This window comes from Mobula birostris, chromosome 11 (genome assembly GCF_030028105.1).
Source record: "Mobula birostris isolate sMobBir1 chromosome 11, sMobBir1.hap1, whole genome shotgun sequence".
Lineage (NCBI taxonomy): Eukaryota > Metazoa > Chordata > Chondrichthyes > Myliobatiformes > Myliobatidae > Mobula > Mobula birostris.
In genome coordinates, this window is record NC_092380.1 from 97,899,989 (window position 1) to 97,914,653 (window position 14,665).

Sequence of the window (14,665 nt, forward strand, 5' to 3'; positions counted from 1 at the left end):
GTCGGGTAGAATTTCCACCATAGACGGACCACTGATGTGTAGAGTACAGGTGGGAGAGAACGATTGGAGACGTCATGTGGATCAAATCCTGAATGCTCAGGTGAAAAACACAGCAACACCTTGCCCTGACTCCCTCGACATAGAAACAAACATTTCTGATGTGACCACATCAGCCTCATCCACAGATAAGTCTGTCATCAGTGCTGAGGACCCACCTGATGTACCTGTGGAAACTATTTCCCCAAAGCGAACATTTCAGGGCAGATGTTACCCCGAGAGGCAGAGAAGACCCCCCCCCCCCCCCCGAAAGACTTGAGTTATAATTATTATAATAATTATTATTACGTTATTTTATTATAATTTGATATTATTAAGTTACTAAACAAACAATTGGTAAGCATTGTATGTTAGGGGTGGACTAACCGCCTTGAAAAGGACGCGACGTGTTACCCCACCAGAGGTGCTACCCCTCCCTGACACCCCATACACCCCCGGTTAGTCCACCTTTGGTCCCCACCTGGCACTCAGCTCTCACCTGTGGCTCCCCGTAGCTGTTTGCATGCGACAGCGGCCACACCCTGGGCAACGGCTTCGACAAGCCGGCTAAACCAGGTGAGGGTAACCGACAGGTCTCAAACCCTCGGTGAGATAGGGAGTTGTCTATCCCAGCATGTGAAGATAGACTCCGGCAGATTGAGCGGACAAGACCAATGGAAGGTCCAACGGTCAAGAAGGCGGTCTCTGCAAGCATCGTGGAATGTGTAGAGCAGGACAAGACACAGAAGACGTCCTGGTCATCCACTGCGCCTAGTCCCATCTCCAGCCGTCTCGAATCTGTCTTGCCACTGGATCCAGATGGGAATTGGGAAGGGAGAGTGAGGCTGACTCTGCACAACTCTCCCTCACTTAAATCCAAATCACGCGCTAGTCTCGACACCATCAATAATGGTGTCGAGGTCCTCATCGACGTACGATGGACGAACAACAACAACAACAACATGTTAGGGGTACACTTATTTGTTTAGCGTAGTGCCCCCAGTAAAAAAAAGTTGATACACTATTAGAATAAAAGGGGTGGAGTGTACCATATAGCCTACTGTATAATATAGGACTACTTTATGTTGTAGTAATACATCGTATTGAGCATGCGCTATTAGGGTGTATTGATCTGTACGTGTGTGTTCAGTTCGGTTTCAGTCAGTAAAGAACCCTGTTAACATAACACCAGTCTCCAGCGTTTTTATTAATGATATTGTTGTGTAAACGGCCACATACACAACACATACATGTTCAAATTTCTCTACTTCACACTTGGTAAAACATTCAAAAGGGAAATAAAAATTGTGATTTTTCGAACGGGGTTGTCACTTGTGAGAATTCCTTCAATGTGATTGGCTGCTCAGACAACTCCTTGACAACTGTACTCTGAGCACAGGTGATCCCCTGAAGTCACAACAGCAGGAGTCAGAAAAAGGAAGGTTCTCACCATGGAAATCATTATATCTCCACGGGGTGCTTACTTTGAGATCCATAAAGTGCACGTGCCTTCATCGCTGCCTTCTGATTCTTGGCCAATATATTCCTCATTTAATTCACAAGTATATAACATCAAGCTTTTCCAGCTGACTACTCTATACTTAGTAATGCAGTCACATAATAAAATGCACTCATAAGAATCAGGGCCAGTAGGTTCCAGCAAGGATGGCAAGATTTCCTGATTAGTAAGGATGTCAAAAGTTACAGGAATAAGAAAGAAGAATGGGGTTGAGAGGGATGGAATGGTGGAGCAGACTCAATGGGCTGAATGGCCTAATTCTTCTCCATGGTCTTATGATCTTGTTAGGGAAGCTATGCTAACAAAGGATATTGAATATTTGATTTAAAAAAAACACATGGCAGGTATAGGCAACAGATATAGGCAGTCTCTTTTAAATATAGAATGAGTAGGATAGAACTTAAGAAAGAAATTAGGAGAGCAAATAAATATCCTTGGCAAGTAGGGTTAAGGAGAATCCCAAAACAACAAATTCAGCAGATGTTGAAAATATTGAGCAAATTGCTGGAGGAACTCAGTAGATCAGGCAGCATCTATGGATCAAAGTACAGTTGACGTTTCGGTCCAAAGCTTTTTTCCGTAGATGTTGTCTGGTCTGCTGAGTTCCTCCAGTACTTTGTGTGTGTTGCTCAGATTTCCAGCATCTGAAAAATGCTGCAGGGAAATAAACTGTCGATATTTTGGATCAAGATCCCATGTCAGGACAAGAAAGAAAGGGGTCAGAAGCCAGAATAAGAAGGCAAGGGGAAGGGGGAGTACAAGCTGGCCAAAGATAGGTGAAACTAGATGATGGGGAAGGTGGGTGGGTTAGAGGAGAGGGTTGAAGTGAGAAACTGTGAGGTGATAGGTGGAAGAGGTAAAGAGTTGAAGAAGATGGAATCTGATTGGGGAGGACAGTGAACCATGGAATATTGGAAAGGAGAAGGGGCACCAGAGGAAGTGATAGGAAGGCAAGGGGTAGTGAACGGGTAAGGGGGAACCAGAATGGGGAATGGAAAAATAGAAAAGTAGGAATAGGAAGTATTACCAGAAGTTAGAGAATTTGATGTCCATGCTATCAATCAGGACCAAGCGGGTAGCCAAGGAAAAATCAGGTCCCCTTAAAGACTAAAGAGTTTATTTGTATATGGAATGAGGCATGGTAGGTGAGGTCTGGAATGAATGCTTCTCATTTTCCTTCATATAGAAGAACATAGATAACCTGGAAAAGACTGGTATAAGGTGCAAGGAGGCATCAGATATCATATCATGGGACAGATAGGGTTGATAAATCCACAGGACCATGAAAATTTGCCATGGAAAGTGGAGGAGAAGAAAGCAAAGCTCCTGATGGAGATATCAGAAGACTTAAGGCCAGCTAATGTTCCTTTATTTAAGAAAGGCAGCAAGAATTAGGAATGCAACTACAGGCCAGTGAGCCATACACAGCGGCTGGGAAATTATTGGAGAAATGTCATGGTATGGGATGTACAGAATGTACATTTGGAAATACAATGGTTGATCACAGATAGTCGACATGGCTTTGTTCAGGAGAAGTATACTATTGCTTTTTGAGGAGGTAGCCAAGAAGATTTATGAAGGCAGGGTGGCAGGTATTGTCCATATGTCAGAATTAGATTTATTCTCACTGACATATGACATGAAATTTGTTGTTTTGCAGCAACAGTACAGTGTAAAGACATAAAAATCTGTAGCCTACAAAAATAAATGAATAATGCAAGAAAAGCAAGGGATAACAAGGTAGTGTTCATGAACCATTCAGAAATCTGATGGCAGGCAGGAAGAAGCTGTCCCTGAATCATTGATACTATGGGTCTTCAGCCCCTGTACCTCCTTCCTGATGGTACTAACAAGAAGATACCATGTCCCGAATAGAGAGGGTCCTTAATGATGGATGCCACCTTCTTGAAACACTACCTCAAGTACTGGAGACTCCAGTGAGGAAACCAATTAGAATGACCTCCACTGTGCATTTATAGAATTTAGTCAAAATCTTTGATGTCATACCATTTCTTGTCAAATTTCTAACAAAGTAGAGCAGCTGCCATGCCTTGTTCATGATTGCATCGACATGAGAATTTATTAATGCATTTGAAAATATCCTGCATGGTAGGTTGCTACTGCAAGTTAAGATAGAAGAGATCCAAGGTTAGTGGGCTAATCGGAACCAAAATTGGCTTGTTGAGTAAGAAGATAGGAGTGGAAGGATACCTTTCTCATTGGATGCCTGTGACTGAGGTGCAATGCAGGGATTAGTCAAAATCAAAGCAAATTTATTATCAAAGTATGTATATAATATCAATAATAATAAGTACTTTATATTATTACATGTCATCATATACTACCTTGAGATTCATTTTTTGTAGGCATTTACAGGAAAAGTGAGAAATACAATAGAATTTATGAAAAAGTGTATAAAGACTGACAATGTACAGAAGATGACAATTTGTGCAAATACACAAAAAGAAAATAACAGAAATAACTATAAATAAATAAGCAATAAATACTGAGAACATGAGATGAAGAGTCCTTGAATGTGAGTCCGTTGGTTGTGGGAACAGTTCAGCAATGAGGCAAATGAAGTTGAATGTAGTTATCCCTTCTGGTTCAAGAGCCTGATGGTCGAGGGGTAATAACTGTTCCTGAACCTGGCGGTGTGAGTTCTGAGGCTCTTGTACTTCCTTCCTGATAACCTTGGTAGCAGGGATCCCTGATGATGATGCTGATTTCCTGCAACAGCACTGAACATCAATGGTCAATGGTGGGGAGTGTTTTACCCGTGATGGACTGGGCCATATCCATTATTTTTTTGTAGGACTTTCCATTCAAGAGCATTGGTGTTTTCATACCAGCCTGTGATGCAACCAGTCAGTGTACTCTCCACCACACATCTATAGAAGTTTGTCAAAGTTTTAGATGTATTGTCGATTCTTTGCAAACTTCTAAGTAAAGGCACTGCGATACTTTCTTCATAATTGCATGACCATCAGGATGCTATAGAGGACCTGAAGTCCATGCATCACAAACACATAGATACTGAGTTAAAGCACCAGGTATACACATCACAAACAACCTTCTCATTGCACCCCACCCCTCAACTTCCATCCCTGATACTGTGGGAGAGACTGCAGGACCAACATTGGTCTCACTCATCACCAACTGAGCCCACAAAACTGGAGTGGAAGAAGTAATCCTCAATCCCAAGGTATTGCTGATGAAGACTATCAAGCCATTATTACTCTTAGCAAATTTTTTGAGCCTAAAATTCGAATTCAATGTATGTGCATCAGAATTCGTGTCTAAAACCAACATGGTCGAAGAATGAGCTGAGGGTAGCCCTCAAGTGTCAACATAATATGCCCGCACTTACAAACCCTAAGCCACACGTCTTTGAATGTGGATACAGGAAGAACGTACAATCTTCTTACAGACAGTGGCGGAAATTGAACCCTGATCTTCCAACTGCTAGTGCTATAATGTGCATCAACTACTATGGCACATTGCTCAAATAAATAAGCTAAAAATGTTTATTTATGGTAGTTCTTCATAATGATTTGTGCCTCTGATCGATTTGTCATTTTGGAAGGTAATGAAAAGAGCATATTCTTTGGCCTCAGCTCTCCAAATCCCATAAGCTTATGTCCAACTAGCTCTGACATTCAGTGAATAAGATTGTCACACTGGATCCTCTTGTTACGCAAAGTCCAAGTACTGCAAGAAGTGAACATGCACAAGTCTCATTTTTATCAATACTTGAATAAGGAAGTGGAAGAGTGGGTTAGTAAGCTTGTAGACAGCATAAAGTTTGGTGGTCTTGTGGATAGTGTAGGTTGTTATAGAGTACAACAGGACATTGATAGATTCAGTTCTTTCAACATAAATCTTGAATCAGGGATTAAACATTGATATGAACCAGTGCTCAAATCAAAATAAAGATAGCTAAAACTTTCATGAAAGTGCAAAGTGCCAAAATAAGGTAATTTCAAAAATCCATGGAAAACAGTGCAAAAGTCCATGCACAAAATGAAAATGAAAATCCTACCTCCCCTGTCATAAATTGACGCTGCAGGTTGAATTATAAAATGTATACAGCTTGAGTGTGCAGGATCACCAGATGTGGAAATAAGCTCTTGATTCTACAGCATTCCTTCCTCCATTTAGATGATGAACTATCTGGTCAGTGCAGAGTGTTTTAATCTTGGTGGTACATTGAACATACATTAGTGCATCTTTCAGAATCAACTCATTAATATTGCTGCAGTCATCCATTACAAGAATATGAAATGCTGTGAAAATTGAAGCAATTGCTGGAATGGGCATATCCGATCACAGGATCTCAAATGTTTAAGGTTCATCTAAGGAGATAAAGCCATTAGCATCCACGGCAACTATACTTTCTCTCCCATTAACTGAATCAAGTCTGCGGACTGACATTTTCCAGGAAGCAGCCAAAGAAAGCCTGATTTCTTTCAAACTTAATCACTTGATTTTTAATCCTAGCATAGTATATGGTCTTCACTCAATGTTATAACCAGTGACTGACAAATTAATATTGGTTAACACCAGACAGATGCTGGAAATCCAGAATAACACATACAGAATGCTGGAGGAACTCAGCAGGGCAGGGAGCATCAATACTTACTGCCTGATATACTGGTGGTGTTTAGGGCAGCAATGAAGGTCCTCCATCTCTGGCAGTGTTCAGGGCTTCTTTCAGCATGGCAGTAGCTTCCACTTGGCTTTCACTACTGTCAGCCATGCAAGTCCTGGGTGGAGACTCAGAATACTGTCGCACTCAGATGTAGAAAGATTCTTCATTGCTGTTTCCATAACGATTTTGCTTTACCAGTCAGGGTTGTTAGCCCTGAGCTGAACCCCAGAAGCTGGAGAACTGGTGGACTACTATTAATCTGTCCTCTACTTTTTGACCTGTTTGGCATGGGTGACCCTACCAAGAGCCAAACAATAAAGCCCTGACTCCAGCCAACAAGCTCTCTGGGACATTGAGGTACTCAAGCTTCCAAACCGCAACAAAGTTGTGGTCCTTTCAGAGGAGGCAGCATCAGTGACGAGGATTAAACAGTCAACGTTTCAGGCCGAAACTGGTTCTGCTGAGGTCCTCCAGCATTTTGAGTGTGAAAACTATTTAAATATGGGCAAATTGTATCTGGGGAACTGAGTTAAAAACTGGTCACAATGAGTGGTTGTTACAGTCGTTCTTAATTGTATACTTTCAAATTGTCCATTTTTTTGAACAAGTACGATTCACTTTAATTAGATGTTTTGGATTTGAGAAATCAAATCACAGAATGAGACAATGTTGTACTTACTCTGCATTCACGGCACTTGGATTTCAAAGCTCTTTGACCTTCGGCAAGCTTCTGACCCCCATAGAGACACATAGCTGCAGAACGAAACAAAATAAAATCCTGTTATATGCAATCTGTTTGATTATGAAAAAAGAAACTGTGCATAATCACTTTGGCACACCCTCAGATATAATCACTGGCAATGCGTCCAAGAAAATGAAATGAAAAATATTAATTATATGTTGCCTTTCAGGAAGTAATTTGTAAAGAAACAATCCCACACTCAGCATTGGGTTTACGGGGCTGTGCTTAAGTAGAGGTCAAATTGTTCAATTGTGCCTTGAATGGATGACCTGGGTTAAAGTCACAGTCTTGATGGACATTCACATCACCTTTTTTGCTAAATGGTGGCTTGCTTTACTCAATTGGCCTGCAGCAAATAGATGACTAACATCCAGAAGGAGAGAAATGCAATTACAAAATACACTATGTCATGAAGGACATCTTTTATTCTCCTGACCTTTCTGTTATATCAGAGACATCTTTGACAGAGAACATAGACAAATCTGCAATCATTTAACCCATTTGTTTATCTAAGGTCCGGGATAATGGACTGAACTAACAAAAGTTTTGATTTATATCACCATTCCCTGAAGGAGTTCTGACCTGTGTCTTAAACTGTCCTGGGACTTGAGAGCAGTGCGGGTTAACTTTCAGGGCAATTCCAAAACACCACAGCAACACAAAAATTACAAGCTCTTGTTCTCCTATTTTATCCGCAGTGACTGGGGAAAAACAAAAATCAAAACATCTAGATAAAGGAGGGAAAATAACCGCCTTGCTGATCGTGCTTAAGATGTTAAAACAAGTATCACATCAGTTTGTCCTGCTCATGCAGACATAAAAGGGCTTCTGGTCCCCAGAGATGTCACAGCGAGGAACAATGGTAGCCAGGATGAGGTATGATGAATGATTTAGTAGAGCAAAAGAAGCATAGAAGTTTACAGCAAAGAAAGGTGACGCAACCCGTTATATCCATGCTAATCAAATAATAGCTTAATCCACTTTCCAGCTCATGATGCATAGCCTTTAGGTTATGACTCCTGAAATGGTCATCCAAATAAGACCATAAGACAAAGAAGCAGAATTAAGTCATTCAGCTCACTGAGCCTTCACTGTCTAAAGGCTGATTTATTTACCTCCTCAACCAGATTCGTCTGTCTTCTCCTCATGACCTTTGATGCCCTTATTAATTAAGCCAGAATAAGAATCAGGTTTAATATTACTGGCTATTGTCATGAAATTTGTTGCTTTGCAGCAATGGTACCATGAAATACATAATTTAAAAAACTGCAAATTACAATAGAAAACGTATTTTATATTTTATAGCACATATCAGTACTATGTAGAAGTCTTACGCACATGTGAAATAATTCTGTAAAGTGAGATGCTTTAAAAATATTGAAAGGTTTCTAAACATCGAGAAACCTACTATAAAGAGCAGTAAACAGTAAAAAAAAACACTAAATCAAATCAGCATTTGGTGTGACCAGCCTTTGCCTTTAACACTGCATCAATTCTCTGAGGTACACTGTCCTGCAGTTTTATGAGAAAATTGACTGGGAGGTTGTTCCAAGCATTTTTCAGAACTTGCCACAACTCTTCTGCAGACGTCAGCTGTCTCGCTTCCTTCTGCTTCTCCAGGTAATCCTAGACAGCCTCAATGATGTTGAAATCAAGCTCTGTGGAGGCTATCATCTGAAACTATATACAAAAACTATGGTGCCTAACACTTTTGCACAGTACTGTATATAAATTTAATAAGTAGTGCCAAAAGAGAGCAAAAACAGTGAGGTCGTATATATGGAATTACTGCCCATTTGGAAAGTTGATGGCAGACGAGAAGAGGCTGTTCCTAAACTGTTGAGTGTGTGTCTTCAGACTCCTGTACCACCACCTCGATGGTAGCAATGAGAAAATTATCTGGGAAATTTGGGGTCCTTAATGATGGATGCAGCCTCTTTTGAAGATGTCCTACCAACCTCCAACCTCCTATCAACTCCTGCTTTAAGTATACCCAATACTTTAAACTGCTTCTGCCACCTTTTCAAACAGTGAGTTTCAAAACTCACCACCACCAATTACCTCCACTCGTCCCCACCCACCATCTGTTCACTGAGTGGAAATAACATTCAACAGCTTCACTGGAATCATCTAACCCTGGACTTTCTGTCATCTCTCCGAAAGGAAATTGATCTTTTCTGAAAGAATAGGGTATCTAAGAACCTCAAAATCTCTAGACTACTTTAAGGTGCAGAATGGAATAAAGGAAACAGCAAAAATCTGTATTTTACTTGAAAGTCATAGAATAGTAAAATGCCCAACTGCGCTTCACATGAAACTCATAAATTATAATGTTCCCCCTAAATGGCTATTGAGAGACACATTTTAAAGAACATTGTAAAGGATCAAAGGGGGTAGAATAATGAAGATATTTGTGATGTACAGTAAGTTCAAAATCGTAGGACTGATCTGAAGGCCTAACATGAAAGTTTGCTGATCACATCTGGTAGTTAGTTGGCTGATGTAAAAAGACACAGACGAATCAAAGGGGAGTTGATAGAAACGTGAAAGAAAGAGTAAGTTGTAGGGCTACAGAGAAATAAGGAGAAGGGCTATGGGACTAATGAGATTGCTCAGTTGGAAGTTAGCAAACCTTCCTTGAGTAGTCAACAAGTCAGTCATATGAAAGAGCAGTGCCTTCAAATAAGCCAAGATAAATCAACATTGGTTCAGAATTATAAATGGCAAATTTAGTCAATGTTAGATACACATTCTTCACCCTGATGGTAATGAATAGCTTGATCAATTGTGAGGAAAGTTTATTCAAGCAAGGATGCAGAACTTCTCTAACTAAAAGCCAGACTTTTAATGAGAAGCAACACACACAAAATACTGGAGGCACTCATCAGGCCAGGCACTATCAATGGACAAGTGTAAACAGTTGATGCTTCAGGCCGAGACCCTTCGCCAGGATCTTTTGTCTCTGCCTGAAACATCGTCTGTCTCCTTTTCTTCCCCCATAGCAGGCCAGGCAGCATCTGAGTTCCTCCAGCATTTTGTGTGTGTTGCTAAGATTTCCAGCATCTACAGATTTTCTCATCTTTTAATAAGAGTATCACTGCAGGTGGTCCTGAATGGCAAAATCAAATATGCTAAGAAAACTCCTTGATCTAAACCAATTTTCTGATCTCAGAAAGGGATCTGCAACCCCCTGCTTTCACTGGTACAAGTTTTCTTGATGCAGAAAGAAATCCTAGTTCCATGGGCACAGGAAAGCTGATCAGATCTGACAATGGCACTTTGGTTCATGCTGAGGGACTGCAGAGTTTTCAGAGAGATCAGAGCATAAGGCCATCCTATGTCATTGTGCCAAGTACACAATATTGCAGAGCATTATTACTCAGCTTTACTTCATTCAATGGAACCAAATGTCTGAGGTAGTGTATAATGCACAATTTAGCAGTGCAGGCATGTGGCTTTGGACAAATTTCCACCTTCGATTGGATAAAATGTGGAATCAACATGCTGCCTGTCAGATTTTCACTTAATCTAAAGGATTCCATGGCATTATTCAAAGAATGTTAAAGCATCATACAGTTAATAGCCAGACATTTAGCAGTGATGATGAATATGCTCTGGGGTCCAAGTTCACAGCTCCTTGAAAGTGGCTAATAGCAGGTAGCAAAAAAAAAGACATGTACCATCCTCACTTTTATTAGTCAAAGAACTGAGTTCAAGAGTTGGGAAGGTATGTTGTAGCTCTTGTTTCTGGAACATCGTATTTAGTTCTGGTTGCACCATTATAAAAAGAATGTTTTGCTCAGGGTATGGAAAAGGGTTACCAGGGTACTGTGTGGATTAGAGGGCTTGTGATACAAGGAGAGGTTGAACAAGCATGAGTTGTTTCCGGTGGAGGCCGAGGGGAAATCTGATGAATATCTATAAGATTATGAGAGGCATAGAGAGAGTAGATAGCCAGTATCTTTTCCCCCATGGATGAAATATTGAACACATGAGGGCCTGCATTCAAGGTGAGAGGAGTTAAGTTCATAGGAGACGTGTGATGCAAGTCTTTTTTTAAACATAGAAAATGTTTCATGCCTGAAATGTGATGCCTGGTATGGTGGTGGAAGCAAACACAATAGAAATGTTCAGGAATCTCTTTGATATGCACATGATTTTTCAGGAAGTGAAAGGATATGAACGTTACGTAGGCAGAAGGGATTAGTTTAGTTGGTCATTCGATTACTGATTTAACAACTGTGGCACAATATTGTGCTCTATTCCATGTTCCATGAAATGTACTCCCAACATCTTTGAGAAAGTGTGTTCTTTGATCATCGAATTGATCAAATGGTTCCTTAGCCATTGTATGTAAATAATGTCGATTACAACGCTAAAGTAAATCACTTGCTGTAAAATAGCTTGGTGCATTCTTTGGCAAAAGTCTATATCAATTTAAATTCTTTCATTAATGAATCATATTTAATCTTCCTAACACTTCTTTTCACACTGATCTTTAGAAACTCACTGATACTTGCAAGGAATATCACAGTTGAGGGTTCCGTTCACAAATGTGTGTGTGTATATATATATATATATATATGTGATATAAAGTTCCCATTCATTTAATAGGAACTTTGGTAAGTTGTACATCCTATTTTGCCTATCAATACTAATGAAAAACAAGAAAATGATAAGATACTGCTATGTATTCATAAATGCGATATTGAATGAGATTGTAGAATCTTAAGAATAAATTTCAGATCAAATGGGAACATTGAGAGAACAAATGTTCACTTGCATCTGCTTTAAGAATAAGATAAATAACAGTGAAATGGTTCACTTTTGGAATCAATTTATGCTTGAGAGAGTGAGCCAATGTAGTTCGTTACTTTTGTTCAGTAGTCAACAGGTGTGAATTCCAATTTACCATGCAATTTGAAATACCACAGTATCACTCTTCTTAAAATCTTTGCTGAACAAGATACAGACATTTATATTAGAAAAGTACACAAAAGTACTGCTCTGAATGTTCAAATTAATGAAGACAGAATATATTTCACTTGAACATTACCCCTCAGAAGGGAGTCTACAATCATTGTTACTGGGTAATAAGAGGTGCAATTGAAGAGCAGCATTGTGACATGTCGTATACGGTGATGTTCTATGCCACACTAATGATCAATATGTACTGTTAACTAAGTGCTACCTTGGCAATTCTAATAACAGCTTGCCTTTTCACAGATAACATGTATAAAAATAAGCTGAATAGATTTTCTTTGAATGATACTAGTGAGGATGATTTACTGCCAGGAGATATTGCTGCATTACGTTAACCTTCAGTCTGCATAGAGATAATCCCAAATTGAAAAAAATTATTAATTTTCTAATGACATGGAGAGCTATCAACGTTCCCCTATTTTAATTGTAAAATGACAGCGAGCTGTTTACTGTTTGCCTGTGTTGTGCACTACAAGCATTTTGAATTATATTTTATTTACTTGTTTATGGTCATCTTTTGGTTTATGTTTTGTGGGTGACTGGAGAAGTGATCTGTTTTCATTTGGTTGTATATAAACTTCAACTTCAACTTGAAAAGGAAGGATACAGGATTTGTTAATGATCTCAGCAGATCCTCTTCATCAGCTGTGGTAATCAAAAGGATATACTAGATAGTGCCTAATTTTGCAAAATCACTTAATTTTAAAAGGATAGCGAGGAGACAGCTGAACATCCCATAATTAAAATCAATTCTCAGTGGAGGCACAGGTTATAATATTTGAGCAGTGAAAAAGGATATTTGGAAGAGGAAAGCTTGCAAAGCTCTCCTAACAACATGGAGTAACGCTGAACAAGAGTGTGGGTCACAAGATGTGCCCTCACCAATGCATAATTTTGCCTGCAGTGGCTCCTTGGTAGAACTGAAGCTTCCAGAAGTCCTGTAGAATGCGAGGAGGTATGTTAGCAATGGAGAGGAGATTTAATGCAAAAATAATACTCTTCAACCCAAACTTTAAAAGCCAAGTTGCATATTGAGATTAACAAATATCAAGTAGTAACACATTTATATTGGGAGGATTTACACTGGTATTAAATCCCTTTGTTCATCTGTATGCCTACTGAATAAAGTGATGAAAATGCCAAAGCATCACACGCAAAATGTTGGAGGAACTCAGCAGGTCAGGCAGCATCTGTGGAAATAAATAGTCAACATTTCAAGCCAGGACCCTTCTTCAGAAATTGAAAGGAAGGAGGAAGACTCCAGAATAAAAAGGTGGGTGGGGAAGGATGGTAGCTAAAAGGCGATAGGTGAAGTCAGATAGGTGGGAAAGGTAAAGGGCTAGAAAGGAAGGAATCTGATTTGAAAGGAGGGTGGACCAGAGGAGAAATGGATGGAGAAGGTGATCCAGGAGGAATTGATAGGCAGGTGAGAAGAGGTAAAAGGCCAGAGTGAGGAGAGGGAAATATTTTTTTTACCGGAAGAAGAAATCAATATTCTTGCAATCAGGTTGGAGTCTACCCAGACAGAATATAAGGTGTTGCTCCTCTACCTTGAGGGTGGCCTCATCTTAGCACAAGTTGAGGCCATGGACCAACATATCAGAATGGGAATGGGAATCAGAATTAAAATATTTGGCCACCTGGAAGTTCTGTGTTAGGGGGTTGGAGCAGAGATGCTCAACGAATCAGTTCTCCAATTTATGATGAATCTCATCAATGTAGAAGAGGCCGCATCAGGAGCACCGGATGCAGCAGGCAACTCCAGCAGATTTGCAGGTGAAGTGTTGTTTAGGGCCATGATTGGAGGTGAGGAAGGAGGCGAATGGGCAGGTGTAGCACTTTGGCTACTTTCAGGGATTAGTGCCGGGAGGGAAATTAGTGGGGAGAGACGAATGGACAAAGGAATCTCAGAGGAAGGGATCCCTGTGAATGCAGAGAGAGGAGCAGAAGGTAAAGATATGTTTGGTTGTAGGATCCCTTTGGAGATGACAGAAGTTGCAGAGGATGATGTGTTGGATGCAGAGGCTCATGGGTTGGAGATAAGGACAAGAGGAACTCTATCATTGTTGAGGCGGCAGGAAGACGGGGTTTTATGCAGATGTTCGGGAAATGGAGGAGATGTGGGTGAGGGCAGCTCAATAGTGGCGACACTGACCTAATTTTGACTGATTGGAGGCAAAAACTTGAAGATTCTTTTATAAACGCATTTTAAAATTAAATGTCATAACTTCCTCTCTAAACCTCCCTTTAAGATATTTCTTCAAAATTACCTCTTTGCCAAAATTTTTGCTCATCTGTTCTAATGTGACATGGTATTGTGCTTTATAGGTTAATGCTTCTGTGAAATGCCTGGGGATGTTTCACTACATTAAAGTCTGTAATGAGGCAAAATGAAAATTGTGCAAGGGGAAAAATGTAATTATGATGTGGTGTAATCTTTGCAGGTAGCTAATGTCAGTGAGATAAGAGTCACAGTGTTGTTTAGTATTTAGAAATAAAAACGCATATGTTTTGGGACCAGATTTCTGCTGTTCCATGAAGCAGAGAAGTAAAATGCCCCTTCTTTATAGCAGCTCTTAGATATAGTATGCTAAATTCAAAAGGAGTAATTATAAATGCCTCAATGACACATCCAAAATTAGTGCAGCAAAAACAAAATATTTAGATTCATCCACAATCTAAATCATTTATGCACAACCTTAATGTATAATATTGATCCAAGCGCTAGAGACAA

General features: G+C 39.9%; 1 protein-coding gene across 5 annotated transcripts in view; it reads right to left on the reverse strand.

The window, feature by feature from the left end:
- Positions 1-14,665, reverse strand: part of LOC140205268 (protein kinase C-binding protein NELL1-like) — a 1,028,119-nt gene that overhangs the window by 759,423 nt on the left and 254,031 nt on the right. For all 5 annotated transcript variants that reach the window (XM_072272741.1, XM_072272739.1, XM_072272737.1 and 2 more), the window contains one exon: positions 6,886-6,959. In XM_072272741.1, coding sequence (XP_072128842.1) covers positions 6,886-6,959 — 74 coding nt within the window. The remainder of the gene's footprint in view (positions 1-6,885; positions 6,960-14,665) is intronic.